The 19,216-nt window shown below is 42.0% G+C and overlaps 1 protein-coding gene across 2 annotated transcripts in view; it reads right to left on the minus strand.

Moving 5' to 3' along the window:
- Positions 1–1,089: 1,089 nt before the first annotated feature.
- Positions 1,090–19,216, minus strand: part of KIFAP3 (kinesin associated protein 3) — a 68,857-nt gene continuing 50,730 nt past the window's right edge. For both annotated transcript variants that reach the window (XM_051625432.1, XM_051625433.1), the window contains one exon: positions 1,090–1,546. In XM_051625432.1, coding sequence (XP_051481392.1) covers positions 1,438–1,546 — 109 coding nt within the window. In that variant the 3' untranslated portion in view covers positions 1,090–1,437. The remainder of the gene's footprint in view (positions 1,547–19,216) is intronic.

Genomic DNA, 19,216 nt, shown 5'->3' on the forward strand with positions numbered 1-19,216 from the left:
GAAGGCTGAAAACATGTAAGAAATACCATGGCTGATTTTAGAATCTTTTCCAGTGCAACATAGTGGGTAACAGTGCATATCAAAGTACCTGCACGCCTCTAAGTTTTTATCTTTTTTTTTTAAAAAGATAAAGCAAGGTTTAAAAACAATCCTGATTTCAAAATATTTTTGAAGACTAACAGTTCATCAAGTTCCTAAACACCACCAGGCCTTTGAAGATCAGCTTCATAGCACATACACCAGTCTGATGGGATCACTGGCTACTGTTTTAGTAGCATCAGCCCCGGATGCAAGTCTGTTTTCTACTCAGAAATAAGGGAGGAAGGAGAGGAACAATTCAATAGCAAATCATTAGCCATTAAAAAAAACAAAGTCACAAACTGGAGGTAGCTTTTCTTTTAAAAAGCAAACATTTGGACTGCTGTCTTGATTTCTGTGGCAGAGAGGGCATGTCTGTACATTTCCTTTTGCCTGTCATGGGCAGGGGTACACAACTGAAGAACACTCTGTCTGCACACGGCATGTTTCAAACCGTGGCTCAATGCCATCACCACACTGCATGTCCAAGGAGAAGGTGCCCTGGCCCGTCTCTGCTGCCCAGTCAGTGATCTGTGCTTAGATCCAGCCTTGACCCTGAACACACAGGACAGGATGCATTTGTATTTCAGGATGGGGAAGGTTCTGCATCTGGATTTGGAACCAAGTTACAGCATTGTGTTCTCTTGCTAATCCTCAGAATGTGGCTGTCTTCTCTCAGCCCACAGAACTCGATTTAAACACTATGGTAAAGCTATTCTACTGTAGTATAGTTTCTGATTTTAAGTGTTTTCAAGCATTTAAAGTAGATTGTAAACGTTTGAAGCTCCAGGGGAGGGAACCTGTGCCATCTTTCCATTATTAAAGTCTTCGGACCGAGGGCTGGACTTTGGTCGCCACATGTCAAGGCAGTGCCAGAAGGTGCTGGGGCTTAATGGAGTTCCTGTTGCTTCAGTGTAAGAGGGAAACAGTCCATCTTAAACACACTTTACATTCGTCTTAAATGCCTTGTAAAACAAATGAAACCTTGGTTAAAAACACATTCACCACTGCTGACCACACAGGTTTTTATATTTAATAGAAATTAAATTAGTAGCTTAATATACATAATGTGACGCTTTCCAGTCCAGTAGCTTTCCAATTCTTGCTTTCAAGTCACAAAGCAAATACTGTACAAAAATGATAACAACGAGCAACCAAGGAGTAAACACTGTCACTAAAACACTGGACCCAGAAAGGCTAGGTTTGCCGGGAGCTACACACGCCAAAGGATACATAACAATGGACCCATCGTGGTACAATCATGCATTACCAAGGGGCAGATCTTCTGCTGGCCACAAGCAGGAGCTGGTTCCTCCGGGGCAGGTGGCAGCAGCATCCTGGGCTGCACAGCAGGCTGTTCTATCGTGCTCCGTAGCCGTAGTAGTAAGGTTCATCCGGGCGGTATCCGTAGGCAGTCGCTGGGCGGCCAGGAACCCCTGGTGATTGACCAAATCCATCAACTCCCATGCTGCAAAAAAAAAGAGGAGAGAGAAACTGTAGGGATTTGTACTGTAGAAAAGGCACAAGAGTGCTGGTGTCTCCAACTCTTCCTGCCATGGAGATAATTTTGTGAGGCAACTTTGCGAGCCATCTTCCCCTTCTAGCCAGCACTGCTCTTGGTGGGAAAATAAATGCTGCAGAGAAGTCAACACAAGTCCTGTCGAGGAAAGGCTTTCAGGTCAAAGAGAAATCCCAGAAGAGACAGAAGTCTTCTATCCTTTTACAGATTTACTGTCAAAACTCTTTACTTCTGTGATTCACTTTCTCATTCTGTACCATGTCTTTCAGGAGAGGCCTCAAGCGTGCTTCTTGCAAAGCCCACTGGTAACCCTGCCCTACACAGCACATCTGAATAATCTAATTTCCTTCCTTCAGTATATTTCTGAAGTTGATGGGAAAATACCAGCTAGAAATGAGAAAGTGGGAATATCTGGCACAGCAACATAGTTCAGCAAAAGACAGTGTTTCTGGTGGGATACAAGACCGACAGCCAAATAATCAGCAGAAAGAATTCATCATATACTGAAAGGCTGTGTGCTAATGTGACAGAATAATTCATCAGAACAGCATCTTTTACACCTAGAAAGTCCCGCAGCAATGAATTAAATACCAAAGCACAGGAATGGTACAGGGAAAAGTAGCACATATTTCATGCCTAACAATAACTCTCATGCAGGAGGTAGAGGAAGAACGAACATAGCCTCAGATACTGGGTTACTGCCTATTCACAGTTATGTCACTTCTTAATTTCCACTTCAGTAGAAGGACAAATGGGAAAAGGATTCTGATTTATTGTCTGACTAAAGATGCATTGAAAGGAGTTGAACTTCCCCTCTGAAGACTGTCAAAACACAAAGAACCAAAGTGCTTTTGGAGTGGGGAAAAGCTGAACCTCATTACTGCCAATTAGACATATGGAACACGAGTTATGCAACAGCCAAGGCTGGGAAAGAATGACCCATCCAGAAGATGTACAATGGGTGGGCCCCAGGCCCTGGCTCAGCAAAAAGCTGGCACTGCTGAATCCGTTGGACTGAAAGGACTTCAGCTGAAGTGGTGGGGGACCATGTCCATGACTCTGTCCTTGCATAGACACTTTCCTCAGACCATGCTTCCATGAGCTCCTAGAAAAGGATCCTCAGTGCCTGGTTTCTCAGGAAACTAGTTCACTCATGGGATATACTGATAATCAGGTGAAGGTAGAAGGTCTGAGGCTGAAACTTGTCCTCTGAGAGAAAGGGGACACAGTCAGAAAGCCAAATTGCAGAGAAAAGAATTGTTTCACCTGAATGTACCTTGAGAAATGCAGTACCCTGAAAGTGCTTTGCTGTTTCCACGCCTGCCTGGTTTTGAATCGGCAATGCCCCTGTCTCACGGCTCATACACAGAGACATCAGCCTGAGCTGGCCCTCCAGCCTGGCAGAGAGAAGCAGAAGAGCCATGGTGTCTGTAGTGGGGCAAAGCTATGTGAACACGAGCCTCTGTATTCTTCAAAGGAGTTAGTTCAGTATGTTAGTTATGACGAGTTAATAACATACTAAAAGAAAGTGCAGTGGGATTTGGAAGTGCAGAGTCCAGTTGTGTTGTGCTGATACAAGTTCCCAGTTGCACCACACGTGTAATGCTGCCGAGAAGCAGGACTCTTTGAGCCTACCTTTGGACTCAGGAATTCCATTGTTTTCTTCCAAAGATCCTTAGAGCACCTATGGTTGATTTATAATGAAAAGACATCTTAACAGAAAATGCTTTTCTGGGTTTATCCTTCAATGTTTTTTCTGTGCTTAAAACAACATTAGTAGTGAGTTGCTAGTAGAAAAGGGGCTCTTGGCATTTCTGTTGGCTACTGGAAACTTCCTTCAGGAAAGATGCTGCGGGTGAGGGAGCTGGCTGCTGGCTGCAAGTCAGGCTAGCAGGACCCTTGTGTTGGCTACCAGGGAGATGACAGTTGCTGCCCTCAGGTTTATCATGGCCATGGGGGACACAAAAAATACAGCCCGAGAGACATCCCCTGAAGCAGGACTTTCTTCCTAAATATAAACGTGGCTTCTCTGGATGCTGCAGAGTTTTAAGAACTTCTTTTGGTCACTCCATTCTATACTGAAATCACATCAGGTTTTTGGGGGGGGGGTGTGAGGTGTAATGACGAGATGGAGCCACGCGGTGGCAATGGGTCTCTATCGCAGCAGGCAGAGCTGTCCCAGCTACTTCCAGCTTAGTAATCCTTATTCAAAGAACTTTCAAATGTATTTAAATTGATAACGAGACCAGGGGAAATATGGTTTCAATCACATTCTCAGCAAATAATTTTAATTTTTTTTTTTATAAATGTGTAAGTAATTAGGTAAAGATCCCTTGAGTTTAAACTCTGAGGAGTATCAGTTTTTTCCAAATGGTTCAGACATATGTTAGTGTCCTGAAGAAAACTGGAAGAGATGGATCAGCTGATAACTGCTTTAGACAGTTTAAAAAAATAAAAAGAAAGGAACAGAAAATCACATTAAAACACCTTGATCAAATCACCACTCTTCCTATCTAAATATTTCTCTTAAGTAAATGAAGGCTTGTGCATGCTTCAAAAAATAAGCTGGCTTCATTTTTACGTGTTAGTGCTCTTGAAACACACCAGCTTTGCCTCTTTGTTTGCACTGGCAGCCCGTAGCAAGAAGCCTGTCCCCTCAGCTGAAGGAAAGGCTGTTGGACCCAGGAGGCAGCCGAGGGGTAGGGCAACAAACAGCAAACATGACTCCGTAGACTGGAGTCTGGCTTACTCACGAGGCTGGCAGGCCAAGGGCAATGACTCTGCAAGCATAACCCACAGAGGTGGAGACAGGGTTTTAAAAACCAAGTCCTGATGAATCCTGGCCACTTCTGCCAAGAACAGCAGAGGGGCAGAGCCAAGAAAGATGGTACCTCTTCGGCTGTAAACACTTGTTGGGTAATGACTGGCCTGAGATCATGATTTGTGCCATGTGTTCTTAGATTTATACCAGCAATCAACTTCAAAACCTGCTCCTAGGAAAAACATGTTGTTTGCTTCATTTATACAGCATCTACAGGGAAACTCAGCAGAGCAACCACCAGCCTGCCTTTCCCAAAGTTAGGGACACAATTATGCCATCAAGGCAACAATACCCATCCCCAAATGGGTATTTTTTCCTCTCATTAGTCAGCCCAGTTCAACTAGGAACCTAGCAGAAGCTGGTGCAATCCCTGTAGTTGCAAAATGGATGCGGATCACGACACCCCAACAGACTCATCAGACAAATGACTGATGTTGTTGCCTTCATCTGCAAGTTATTGAAGGCAGTTTTGTCTGAAGACGGCGCGTGCGCGCAGGGAACCACGCGCTGAGGCACAACTGCTTTCTTGTGCAAAGTTCACCACCACGCCTGGAGCTGATGGAGTTAAACAGTGAACAGCACGGCTAATTACTATGTACTGCTAACCTCAGTTGCTGGTTCATTTTGAGACCCTTTAAAATATGAACTGTGTATTTTACCCCTATGCACTCTCTTAATGATTTGTTTTTTTTAGACTGAAATCACTTCCAGCCATCAGTTATACTCGCGGTCTCTACACATGCACTTCTCCAAGCACAAATATTTCTTTTTCCTATTGGTCTGCCAGCCCCTGTCAGAGCAAATTTCACTTTAAACTAAATGCTATGATACTTAAAACCTCTTGGATTACTCAGGCTGCTAGTGTGATCTATGACCTTCCCCAAATGACAGCTGAACTTTCCAATTTGCTTGTACTGCTGGGGAGCTGAAGAACACATGCTGAAGAGGAAAACGTTCCTGATGTGCATGAGTGAGGAGAGATTTCTTAACAGCTCTGCTTATTGATACTTACTCTGATTCATGACATCCAAATTAATATGCCCATCTAGGATCCTAGGTGCCCTGACATAATCTAAAATGTAAAGACCTAAAGACCAACCACGTACCCCCCCCTCACAGCATGAAATGCCAGCCAGCATCCCACTGTGTCCTTCTTTCCTTAACTTCCTCCTGCACCCAGAGCCTCACAGACTAGATAGGCTTTGTGGTACATCTGGAAGATGGGGCTGGCTCAGACAGGGAGCACTCGGCCCCAACCCTCTTGTGGGGTCCCCTTCAGGTCACCTTGCTGCTGGGGAGTGCACGGTACAGGGAAAGAGGCTCTTAAGCTTGGTCTCCACTAGGGTCATTAGCACCTGGGTGCAGACTGGCCACGGAGCAAGGCTGCTTTCTCTAAGCTTTCCTGATGCCACAGACACCTAAGCCTGTCCACACCATTTTCACACACACACATTTTCACTGTTACTAGTGCTGGTGCTGACAAGTTGCTCTAAAATGGGTACTAATTCCTCCTGCATAAGCAGGGCCTCACAAAGCAAAGTCCTGGGTTACTGAGGAAATTCTTGGTCAAAACTAACCCTTGAAGTCCAACTGGAAATCCCCCAGTATGATGCAGGGATCCTGGAGGGATCCCAGCAAGCAACACTACTTGGGAAACAGGCCTGCACTCTCCCAGGAGAGGCCTGAAGCAGAATGGCAAGAATCATACCAGGCTGTACTGAAAAAGATTGTGATTGCCTCTGCAGGCAAGGATGGCCCAGTAAAAGTCTTCACCTTAGAGGGTGAAATATCAGTTTAGAAATGTACACTTTAGGCCTAAATGTCATCATTTTCAGCTTGTCAGTTTCATGGTTGGAAGCCCAAAATCAAAGCACCCTGAAACTACCACCATCTGAAAATGAAATCCAAGCTAAATACACACAGTGCTTCCACCAGAGCCATGATTTCAGCGACATTTCTTTTCACCCTAAACTTGTTCTAAAACCCTGTCAGTCCTCCCTCTGTACTCTGCATCAACAAGGCCTCAGCTCTGAGAGACTCTGAGCTTCTCACTGGGGACACAAGTTTAATAATTTCATTTAAAATAAAATACATTTAAAATTATATAGAATTAATTAGATTCTCTGACTTTGGTAAGACCAAGCAAACACTACTTACACGCTCTCAACTAATCAGCACCTCTACCAAATCCTACCAGAGGAATCACACCCAAAGTTCTCCACATGCTCAGTGAGCTGCTGAGAGGGTTTATTTGCAGGTATAAGTATGCAGCCCCTGTTTACACGCATGGCACCACTTCTTGCTACTGAAACCACTTTGCAAAACCCCTCCTGAGTACACGAGCACGAGGTTTGAACCACGTTTCTGAGCATCTTTCAGAAGACACTGACATCAGTGCAGTTCACAGCAACCCCTCAGTTTCCTCTGCACCTTCTCCCTGAATACTGAAGGCTGTGGTTTTCCCTCAGGAGGTACCTAAACCATAGAAATGGCACACCAGTCTCTCATCTCGAGACAAGCACAGCATTATAACCCTCTACAACTGAGATACAGTTTATTGTTTATAATACTTGCCAAAAAGAGACACAGGAGTTTGCCAACAGCAAAGTCTGTATTTTTTTTTTCTCTCCTCCCAGCATTTTGGGTTTTTTGTTTGTTTTTTTCCAAGTGTTGATGAAAGGTGCAAGACTGTAGGTCTCACAATGATTGTCGTGCAGGACATTATAATCAAATATGAAATGCAGCAGAGGCTGCAGTCCTGCTAAGCCAATTAGCAGATCAGTTAGCAAATGCTGCAGCTCCCTCCCTCCCTCTGCAGGTTTCCTCCGTGCAGAGACCAGGGTACAGAAAGGCAGGGGGAGCTGGGAGCATCCAGGCCTTGTTCCATCACACAGTGGATTCACCCACGGATTGCAAACAAGCACAGTAGGTGGGGAATGGTTTTGAATTCCACAGAACAAACTCCAACCTCTAGCTCTTTAAGTCATCTTCAGGTAAGGAACAGTTAGCTAATCCTTTGCAGGAACCAGCTAACCAGGACACTTTAACCAAGGCTCAAAGCCAGTGAAACCCAGGGACTCTCTGGCCTTTCTGCTCATACCCACTGTCAGCTCAGCACTGGATGGGACACCATGCTCCTAACACCAGTCATGGAAGAGCAGAGGGCATGGGAAAGTGGTATAAAACTGTCTGCTTTCCCCCTTGCTTAGAGTCTAGCAATAGAGATGATCCCATTTACTTCTCTGTGCCAGCTACCTCTGGTTTTGCTTCACTGACTATAAATTTTCTGTCCTTCATAGTAAGAGCACAAACCAGGGTTATGAAGAAACAACATACAACTGAGAAGCCTTAGAAAAAAACAATGTTTCTTTATATAATGTTCTGTAACTGTAGATTCTCCCACTACTGGTAATGACGTTAAACTATAAACCACAAGTCTCTTAAATTCTGCCTCTCATGGCCCCAACTTTTTCTCTCCTATCTGCAAAACTTTTTTTCCCCATGCTTTCTATCCCTCAAGCTCAAAAGGGAGGGGAGTTTTGTGGCAGGGACGGTGACTGTGCACACTGCAAATACCAACTTCATCTCTACATCAGCACTGAATATTCACATTCCTCCAACAGTAACACTGTATCTGCTCAAAAGACAGAAAATGTCAGGATGAACCTGTGCAATAATACTTCAGCTCCCTTGTGCATCCTGATACAGCTTTTATGGGTATGATCATGTCTCTCCTTCCATGCGATCCAGCTTTCTTTAGTGTACTCCATGACTTAAAAGTTTCCAGTTGCTCCTGGACTTGGTGCCCAGTTGTATCTCAGCACAATACCACTGTTTCTGCCACTTAATTATAAACAAATGCTAATCTGACAATTGTGGAGAAACGAGCACTGTGTCTTCTGTGTCAGGCTCCAGCTATGCACCAAGCAATAAGTGTGCCAGAATTCACTGGTGGGGAGGCAGCATTTAAAAAGAAAAAAATACATCTATTTCCCAACTGACTAGTAAGAAAGCACTGAACTAAAACAAATGACCTTGCTTAGCCAAATTTGTTAAGAGCCTTGTTTGAAAGCTGTAGAGGTTGCCATCCCAGCTCTGTGAAAGCCTGGGACTTGGGCTCAGTTTCTTGCTCTCTCAGTTACCTGCTGTGTGATCCTGGGCAAGTTGCTGCTTCTCTTCATGACCTCAGTTTCCCAGATGGAGTATTGAGAAGGAAAAAAAACAGCCCAAACATTAAATACATCAAGTGACAAACTACAGTAACAAGAAGATTCAAGTCACACTGACATAGAAAAGATTTTGCTTACTCTGTAACACCCCTCAAAGAAGGAAAAAAAAAGAAGAAGAGGTATTTTTGATGTGCTAGAAAGGCAACAAATTGAGAATAGAGCCAGAGGGCAAAATTTGCTATAGCTGCCTTGTTCTTTGAAGGGCATTGGGGTAACTTCCCTGGCATCCCCTCACACAGGCTCATGGCTCCATGGTGTGGGTGGGAGTTGCTCAGCTCTTCTGTGCAGGATTTGTTAAAAGGTCAAGTGCACAGTCAGAGCTGGAATGGAGACCAAGAGTTCTGACTTTCCATTACAAGTCTGACAGAAACACCTCCTGTGCTTTTGGCTCAACAACTGGCCAAACCCACTGATTAGATACATCCATTTCTTAAAAAATAATTAGGCACTAAAACAAATGAAAATGCCCTGAGGAGCAGGCAATAAAAAGCAAGATGTCCTTTCCTCCCCCTCTCTCCTTGCTCAGTGCAAAGTATTCCTGTCAACTCCATAACTTGAAGAGGACATTGCCTTAATCTTTAACTAGTGTAATAGGTCTGGCTTGGGAATGTTTCAAGCATCTCCTTTACTGAGCTCCAGCAATGTCAGTGTTATGTTGGGTATAGAAGCTTCAGCCAACAGCCTGAGCAGAGCAAGATCCTGAAGTGGCAGCTTCATAGAGGTGGCTGGTGCCACTGACTAGATCAGCTCAGGTCCTTGTCTTCCACAGCCTTCTGACTAGCCTTCCTGTTTCTAGACAGGAAGTGTTTCTTGCTCTCTGTGCTAGGTTACTCAGCAGGGTTACTGTGAAAAATGTACTCCGAGATAAACAGCTGCAGTGGAAATGCAAGTTCTTGGTGCCCTGCACTGAAGCTTTCGTAGCTGAAGAATTTTTCCTTTAAATATTTATACAAGCTCCTCAAGTCCAAGGACTGCCACTAAGCTCTGTGCTTCAGTAAAAATGGGGGGAAAAAGTTCCCTCTTGAGCACAAATGCCCTGAAAAGCCATGCCAGCAGGTTATGGGCTGATAGTCGTGCTGTGTCCAGGGCTCAGCACCAAGACCCAGGAAACTCAATCCGGATGATAATCCAGATGCTGACGGGAAGGAGGGAGAGTCAAAAAATCTGTTCTGCTTTGACTTACAGCTGCAGCCAATAAAAGCTTTCAAAGATTTTTCTGAAAGTTAACATTACTAGGGGATTTGCAGTGTTCACTAGAGTACAAACAGCAAATGCAGTTGGAGTATTGTTCAAGGAAAGAACTTGAAATATTTTTTACCACCATAGATGATTGTCCAGATTTCAACCACTTTGATATATCAACACAGGGATTTGTCAAAATCTATCCCAAATCAGTGGTGATTTTAATGTAAACCAAGAGAGAAGCAAATCTCAATGTCTCTTACTGCTTTCTTTCTAACTGGCTAACACTGGATATATTATGGAACATGCCAGATCAAGAAAGTGTTCCACATCTGTATTTGTGAGATGGATACCTTGGAGCAGCATTATTATGCAAAAATTTCAACTGTGATGAAATGAATGAAAAGTGAAATATTCCCAAGCCAAATGTTGGATAGGGAGTCTTGGAAAAAAAACAACCCACAGACTTAAAAAGCTCAAAACCCAGAAGGCAAATAAAGTCTCTAAACTAGAAGGCTGCTTTTTTAAACGATGAGATTAAAAAAAGTCTTCCAAAGGGAAGAGAAAAGGATGGTTCCATCATCATACTTGAATAGATGAAGCTGATAAACACTGATTCAGAGAATAAAATTTTAGAATTAAAATTATTTTAACTGTTTGGCAAAGAAATTAACTTGAGATGTTACATTAATTTTTATACTAGAGACTTGTTTGCAGCACATATTCAGTCCAGATTAATAACCATAAGAAATATCTGACTGATATGTAGGGCTTTTAAAAAGCTGCTCATTGTAGGTTTAATTTTGAATCCTGTGAGCATGCTTATATGCAGCATAAAAAAAAAACCCTTCACTTTATTACAGTTTTAAATCTTTCTTCCAGTTCTGGCCTTGCAACCACTTGTCTTGATAAAATAGGTCACTTGAAAAAGGAAAGCTCAATAAAATGAATTACAAAAACAACGAGATTAAACTGATTGTGCTGTTTTTGTACAGTGCAGCTGAATTCTGCAAATATGCTGCTGGCTGTGGTTTGGCATTTAACAGCATGTGATCAGTGAGAAGGAGGAAATTTTATTCTCATTAACTGTTGCAGATTTACTGCAGTGAAAAAGGGCTATGTAACCTGAGAAGTGACAGAATGGAAAGATCAAAGCAGCAGTCTGGAAACTAAATAAACCTTCTGGCTACTTCCTGCAAGGAAAATTCACTCTGGCAATGTAAAACAGAGTCCAGTTAAAAACTACTCTCAGTTTTATGAGCTGTCACAGCAGCTTGAGTGGTTTGGACCAGTCAGGTTTAGAACATTATATTTCCTTGTTTTTGTCTCAGATACTTCTGTAAGCAGTTTTATAGTTTATTTTTCTTTTTCTTTTTCTTTTTTTTTTAAGAGAAAAATAAAATTCTTTTCTTTTGGTTGAAATCGAGAAGGTCACAGCTAAACTCATTAAAAACAAGCAGGTCTTCATTTGCACATTCCATTCCCATTTACTACATTTTAATATTTTACTTTGAGATTTATAAGCAATGTACATTTGCTTTAATAACTCTTCCGCATTCTGTTCACTTATTGTTTAATATAAGTGCAAATCAGTTTACAGAGCCCAGATGGCTTGTAACCAGGGAGCCAGTCTATTCCTAGTAGCACATCTGGAGGGACTAAGAGCAGCAGACAGAATGTGGGAATTAATTAATGTTACATTTCAGAAGAGACAGACCCAGGTTTGGGAGATTTCTTGCTAAGACATTCCAAAGGCCTTAAGCTAACTGCAACAGCATTTTGGTATTCATTTAAAATTCTTAATAGCAACCTAAACCATGTCGGTTAAATGAGGCCAACTGCAGGTGGAATATAGTCAAATAAAAAGCAACTAAAAAAATGTAAATGAAGTGACTGCACGTGAAAGAGGCCCAAGTATCCTATATTCCAAAAGAGCTGACGTGCATGAAAGCCTCAGTGGTGGCTCTCAAACGGCATCTGCCACTTGCTGAAAAAACCCGCACCTTTAAAATACTCCCAAGCAAGCTATTTCATCTCTTAGCACACTAGTGTGATTGTTCTGAGCAATTAAACAGCTCTTTCAGTAAATGAAACAAGTGCAACATGATCCTTCATGATTAGGGACCACACACCTCGGAGAGGTGGTGTGGTCTGGGCACTGGGGCACTGCGGGAGCAGGCAGGAGAGCCTTGCTCTACTCCAGGCTCCAGCACCTGACTTGGGATGAGTAACTTCTCCTTGCCTTTGGTTCCCTGCCCACCCTGACTATCAGCTCTTTGGGGCAAGGGCTGTGTGGTGCACTGTGGACAATGGCTGCGTCTTGGGGGACACAAGGAGAGCTGCTTAGAAGCTTCTCCTTATACAGTCTAAGAACAGAACACTAATAAATAAGCACATTAAAAAAGTTGCTGTATATACAATATTGGATATGAAGAATATTGTCCTCACAGGGATATTGCCTAATTACAGGCAGGTCTGGGCCCTAATTCTTTGGTGGAGGAGTATGCACAATCTCCAAACCTTGGGAAAACCCCACTGATGAATATGAGCTATAGAGGAAAAAAAAAAAATAATAAAAAAATCAACTTCCCCTTGAATAATCAGATTTCTGGACTTAAAAAATGCTACATTAACTGTCCACATAATAACAGCACAGTTTGATTAGATACATGTTACTGACACCTAAACTAGATTGTAATATGATCAGCTTGCAGCATTCAGTTTCTATAAAGGTGGCTTTGAGAAGACAGTATGAAAAAACTACTAAAGTGACAGCAGGGAATATCACTGCTATCTGAAAGAAAACAGGGAAAGGGAAGAGACAACACTAGCTCAGTACTGGTGCAGAAAAAAACATTCTAAACGAGACTTGAAGAAATTCAAGCTCACATTCAAAAGCTCTTAGCAGTGAAGCACTCCTGTTCTGAAAACACCATTCCCACATTTGAATTTGAAAAAGAACTATACAGTGAATTTTGATTTAGGCCATGATCTGGGGTTTGAAGAAATCAAGTGAAGTCTTTCAATAAGCTTGCTCCAGACTGTGATCAAAACCCTCCAAAAGGCAGCAGCTCCTCCTTCCTTATTATCTTTTAGATGCAAATCGTACTTCCAAGCATATGTACCACCTGAATGGGCATTGGTGAACAAGAAGAAACTTACCTGCTTGTTTGACATGAACAGTCAGTAAATGCTGTACAATGACTGAGAAGTGCACTGTGTTATGTCAACCCACACAGAGCCATAGCAGAAACTTGGCCAAATCCTCCTGACTATATTCAGTTTAACTTCTTTGAAACTGAACATGTAGGCAGGACAACAGAATATGATTGGAAAAAAAAAAAAAAAAAAAAGATATGACTCTGCTACCACTAACAACATTTTTGTGGGATTGAAAAAAACAAAACAAAACAACCCTCCCTTACTTGTCTCCAGAAACTTCACTGGTTCTGGGCTTCCCTTAAAGGCCTTTTCAAATTCGTTTCAGTGGGATTTACAGTTTGCTAATACTGATGTGTGATAAACTAATAAAACCTGCCTACAAGGTTATAGGCCCAATTTACTAATAAAACCTAATTCAATTCTCTTGGGAAATGCAAATTAAAATAGTGTCCAACTGGTAGAAGCTGAGTTCAACTCTGCTGAACATATTGCAAAGGCAAAAACTTTTTTGTCTTGTTTTTTAAATGACATTTAAGTGTGTGAAATAAAAAGTTAGACACAGAACTAAGAAACATGACTATGATAAAATGTTTGAAAGTAAAATCATATTGTAAAAATAATTTACATTGTTAGCTTTTCTTTCCTTTAATTGAAAGATTTTATACTCACTATACATCCACCTTTAAGACAGGAAAGGATTACTGCTTCCATTCAAATGAGGGGGAAAGAGATCTGGATATTTTCAACTCTACTGTAACACAGACCCTGCATCAGAACATGGTTTTCATCTAAGCTAGTCTTTCCAAGGACCATGAAGCCAAGTTTCTTCTGCCACTGATGACTGTTAAGGGTTGTTGAGGCAGCTCACTTTTGCTGTCTACTAACATATTAGTTTTTCATCTTCAGAGGTAGCCTGCATGATGGCACTTAGCTGCTGAAAGTTTGGGAAGGGAATGTTCAAACTACTAAATAAACCACGTGCGTTATTGAAAATACAAAATGGATAAGAAATACCCTTTTGGCAGGGTCACCAACTCCTTCAGTCCTTCCCTTAGGAAGAAGGTTCTTTATATCAGCAATATATCCTGAAAGGTTTAGAGACTAAAGCAATGAAGAGATGAAATCCTAACTTCATTGCTTGAGAAGCAGAACATACCATTGCTTTGAGCACACCTGACAGAAGGTGAGGATCTCTACAGAAGTTAGCTACAGATATCAATGTGGGATATAAGTTACAGGTACAACCATTTAAAAACATTTTGATAAGCATCCACAGAGAGCATTTGCCAGCACCTGATGCAGTTCCTGCACCTTTCCCGAACAGGAGCTACTCAGCTGTGACACAGGACTGGAGTTCCCACCACACAACAGGAGTCATCAGGACAGAAAGCTACAGACCTAGGTCTTTTCCCCATGAAAACTCACATCTGATTTTCATCAGGGTACCCAACCAAAAAAGCCTGTGGATACTACTATTCTTCCCTTTCAGTGTGGACTCTGAGCACATACAGACATCACACACAGTTAACTTAGCTAGAGATAAGCTGAGTCACAGTAACAGTCTTCCCTGTGCTCCCACCAGGACCTATGGCCACATCTTAAGCCGCTGAAGGCCACACCACCATGGTTTCTGTCAACTCAGGACCTAAAAGCTTGGTTATGCATGCCTGTGCTTGCCAACAACAGACACAACTTAACTGAAGGCACTGCAGAGCAGCCTGCAAGGCCCTGGCTTCATCTGCTCAGCCCACAAAATAGCACAATGACCTGCTGTGGCAAAAGGAAGAAAAGCAGCTACAGTTTTAGGCTGTAAATCCAGGCAAAAGGAAAGATGTTCCACCAAGGACAGAGACAGACTGTCACCCCATAAAACTGGCTTTCTGTGATGTGCCAAACCTCACTGCTTCCCGGGAAGAAGCTTCAACCAAGTCTCTGCTGGGAGGAGGAGTGAGCACACACACCAGGAGCAGCACACCCAGAGAGGCGCCTTGTCTTCGCAAAATTGCGCCAGGGCAGCTCTGCTCCGTTTTATAACGAGGTTAAGTGATTCTGTGCTGGAGAAAACTTCCTTGGCAAGGAAAAAAAGTTTTGGCTAGCTCCAGCATTCCTCGCTGTTAATCCTTCTAAAGCTACAGAGAGAGAGGATTTGGGAACTCTGATGAAGACATGAACAACAACAAAAAAAAAGCTTTTGCACTTGAAGTTTGTACCATTATCTGGTTATAGCTGGGAGAGGTTAAAAAGTGGTCTCTTCCACAGAGGGTAAGAAACATACTGTGGATCTGTCTGCTGTAAGATATCTAGCCATCACTATTACATTTGTGTCTTAAGAAAGTAATTAGTCTCTGGAAGGTGATTAAAATTTGATAAATGACCACAGATCCTTGAAGATGTCTTTCAGCTGGTCTTTATCCCTTGCAGCCCAGACACTAAGCTGTCATCACACTAGCCAAAGGTGGGGGAGTTTTTGTTTGCTACAATCATAAAACTTTCACTCTGTATTAATAGTTATCAGAACCAGGAGCCTTGAATACAGCTTTTAATAACAGATGAAAATTTTAAATCTATGCCTAATGCCCATCTGCTTCTGAAAGACAGTAAGATGATTCAAAGCTGGTAATCTAATCACAAAAGTCTTTTCCTGGCCAATGAAAAAAACCTGGATACAAGCTGTCAAAACAACCTCCTCAGCCATGTATTTTCTGCTGAATGGAAAACATACCTTACAATCTGTTTGCATTCTGCTCCAAACCTTTGAGGAAAACAAGAGATGCTGTTTATGTATTTTATCACAGCTTCTGTGGACATTATATTCTGAAATAATTCTATTTATAGACATAATGCACAACAGTACAACTCCACTAAGAATTTAGCTCAGAAATAAGAGCTGTAAACTAAAGCTCCAAAACACACAAGCTAGATTACCAGAAACAAAATGTTCCTATTTCTAACAATGCCTTGTATCCCTAAAGTGAGGGTGGCAGTATTAGAAAAGTGCCAACTTTCCAGGTCTTCACTTACATGCTGCTTCTCTTTTATGCTTGCAAGTACCAAAACCAACAATGATCCCTGCTTGCTTTGGGATGTGTCCAGAATAGCAACCATTGCAAGCAAATCTACAAACTGAATTTAGAGCTAGATACTTTTAGCATTCCCTTCAAAGTTGTTCTGCACTTCATGATGCAGGAATTGATCTGAAGTCCTGACAGCAGTCAGTACTCCAGGTTGCAAAGGGAAGTCCAATAAACCCTGTGAAGGGAAGGCAATGTTTTTGAAGAACACAGCCCCTAAGATACTTCACCTCAATCTCCAGATCTATTAATGTTCTTACTGCTAATAGTATTATTTCATGTTTCCCTCTTAAAAAATTATGAGGGGAAAAAGACCCTTATGTGCTAACCCAGTGAGCATAGGTGCCTATAAATAGCTTAACTTTTTTAAACTACTGTTTTACTCTTGACTTCAAAGGACCTCCCTGCCTGCTTAAGAGTGTGTGACTGGTCTAGTTATGTAGATCCAGTGTCTCCTGGGACAGGAACTCCACAGGAGATAGTTATGATACCCCTGCTGGGTTACAAGGAAGTCAACCACTTCATTGACTGCACATCTGGATATGGCTGCTGCTCCAATTCCCCTGAATTTTCTTGAGCATAAGATGGCGGAACGGCAATGGCAGAGGCTGCCCCACACCCTGCAAGAACTCACATCCTACAACCAAGGAAGCACATGGCTTTCACCCTCTGCTCAATGCAGAAGAACTGGTGTAACAGTCTGATATGTGGCAGCTGGTGTGGGCTCAGGTCCCTTGCACAGGTATTATTAAGTATGGTTTACAGTGAAAATCTTTAAGGTGACCTGCATTTGGTTGCAGTCCTTGAAAACTTTTCCTCACAGATCCATTTATTTGGCTCCAAAAATGAAGTTGTTGATCAGAACACACTTAAGCCCTGGTAATGCACTGGGGCACCAACACTAGCTCAGCCTCTCAGTGACACACAGGCACTAAAAGCATGAGTCTTTCTGGCTGACTTGCTAGGCTCTCCTGGAGACAAGGGGAAGTCCTGATCCAGTCTCAACACCTTGCAAGGATAGGAAATAACCTCAGAGAAACTGAAGAGGTAACATATCCTAAGCTTCTCTCAAAGGAATGCAGAAAGGAGAAGAAAGGATTAGATTATTCAACACTGAGTAGCAAGAAGTCAGCTCATGGTTGTCACCTACCTCAGATTTCACAGGGTGGTCTTAAATGACAGAAAAGACTCCTTCAAAACTCACTTAGCAAGCAACTGTTTCTATTACAGAGTTAAAAAGCTTAATATAAAAGGCCAAGACCAGAAGGCAGGCACAACAAGTAAATGTATAACAAATAAAGAAGTATAACAAATGAGACCAATAATTTGCATCTACTCATTATTAGGCCTCTTTGAACTGACAAAAAATCTACTACTATCTGACTTGCTAGTTTGTCTATGCAAATCATAACTCAGCTTTCTTTAAAAGTTTCTGAAAACATATTCAAATATTAATAATAGAAAAATGAACAATTTTTATAGCAAAAACCTTGATTTATTAAAAGCTGGAACTGGTTAAAAATAAATCCCCGACATAAGGTTCTTGTTAACTTTAAACTGTAAGCATAAAAATACCCTAGAATTATGTTTTGGTATGGATGAAATGTACACTATATAACACATAAAAAGAGCCTTGACTTGCTGCTATTATTTTTAATTAGGCTCTCTAGCACGTATGGTTTTACCTTCCAACACCAATTCAAATTTGGGAAAAGGGAGAGTCTGACTCTCCAAACTCATGGGACTGGCAATTCCATGGCTCATGCCTTGGAGCAGTAATGCATTTTACATTAGCTCTAAGCATCAGGAAATCCTGGCTTCTGGCGCCAAGGAGTTCAAAACGATAATGACACACATCTGAAAACCAGGATTCGCCGTTCAACTGCCAGTATCTATTCTATCAAACAATTCAGTCCTGCTCTGTTACAAATAGGACAGAACATTTGCAGAAGTCCATGCTGTTTCCAATTACCCTGTGTGTCTGGACTGCAGATAAATACATGGGGCAATCATATCAAGAAAAGCCTTCCTAGAAAACAGAATCCTAATGACAAATCTGAATATTTTACGGAGCTGATCATCAACGGGCAATTACCAAGTTTGCTGTTAGCCAAACTGCTGTTCTTCTCTTTTCTTTCTTGAGGTGAGCCTCCAAAATGCCTTGAGACACTACAAGAGAATTCTACAAATACTTAATTTAAGGAGGTATACACCAGATGTGTTTTGCTACTCCCTTTAGCAATCAGATGAAAACACAGCTTCCTGACATAGCTCCCTGGGAAGGGACTGAAATTCTTGGCTGAGTGATCTACTTGAAGACAATCTTTTTCCCAGCAGAAAAACAAGAGCATCTTGATTGGGGCTATACCTAACTTTATTGGCAACAAAGGAGTCTGCAAGCTTCATCCTACACACCTTTCCCCCACCTTCAGGGGGGCATGAAAACTGTTGGGACCACATACCCATACAATGTTCTGGGTAATAAGAAATCTGTCATCTCCTGGGTTGTGTGTCTATTTTAAAGTTGGAGATGGTAAGTCATGGAGAGAGACTGAGAGAAGGATGAGCCATGTGCTGCCCTTGAAGTCACCTGCATGCTTCGAAACAAAGGCTGTACATTTGGAAGCAATCAGCACCAGTATCCCATCCCCAAGCAGGCTCCATGCAAAAGGTTACACCCTGCTCTGAACTCGATCCTTACAGAGTATAAACACTTCCTTTTTTCGACAGGACCCACCTCCTAAGTCTTACTTTTTCTTCCTGATCTGAGCATTTCAGTTATTTTAATTTGTTCTTAAAAATGTCACCACCATTTCAGTCTTGCTGAATGTTCAGCTTCCTGGTGATCACAGGTAGAGTAAACAAACAACTGTAACCTTCCACTGCCCTTGAACAATTACAAGAAGGCAAACTAAGGGAGAAAAATCATTTTTGCTCTACATGCTGTGAATTACTCATATATGACAAATGGTGACTAAAGTTGTGATGAAAATAACCTTCTTCCTTTGCAAAGAAACAACTTCAACCACAGGGCTGGGCATGTCCAGAGAGCATCCTATTCAAGTGAATTCTGTACCTTGGTTGTCAAGTGCTTTAAATATTTCTTGCTGAAGAGTGCACATAATGCACGCTCTATAAAAGGCACTTCCTAAAC

This window comes from Apus apus, chromosome 7, assembly GCF_020740795.1.
Source record: "Apus apus isolate bApuApu2 chromosome 7, bApuApu2.pri.cur, whole genome shotgun sequence".
Classification (NCBI taxonomy): domain Eukaryota; kingdom Metazoa; phylum Chordata; class Aves; order Apodiformes; family Apodidae; genus Apus; species Apus apus.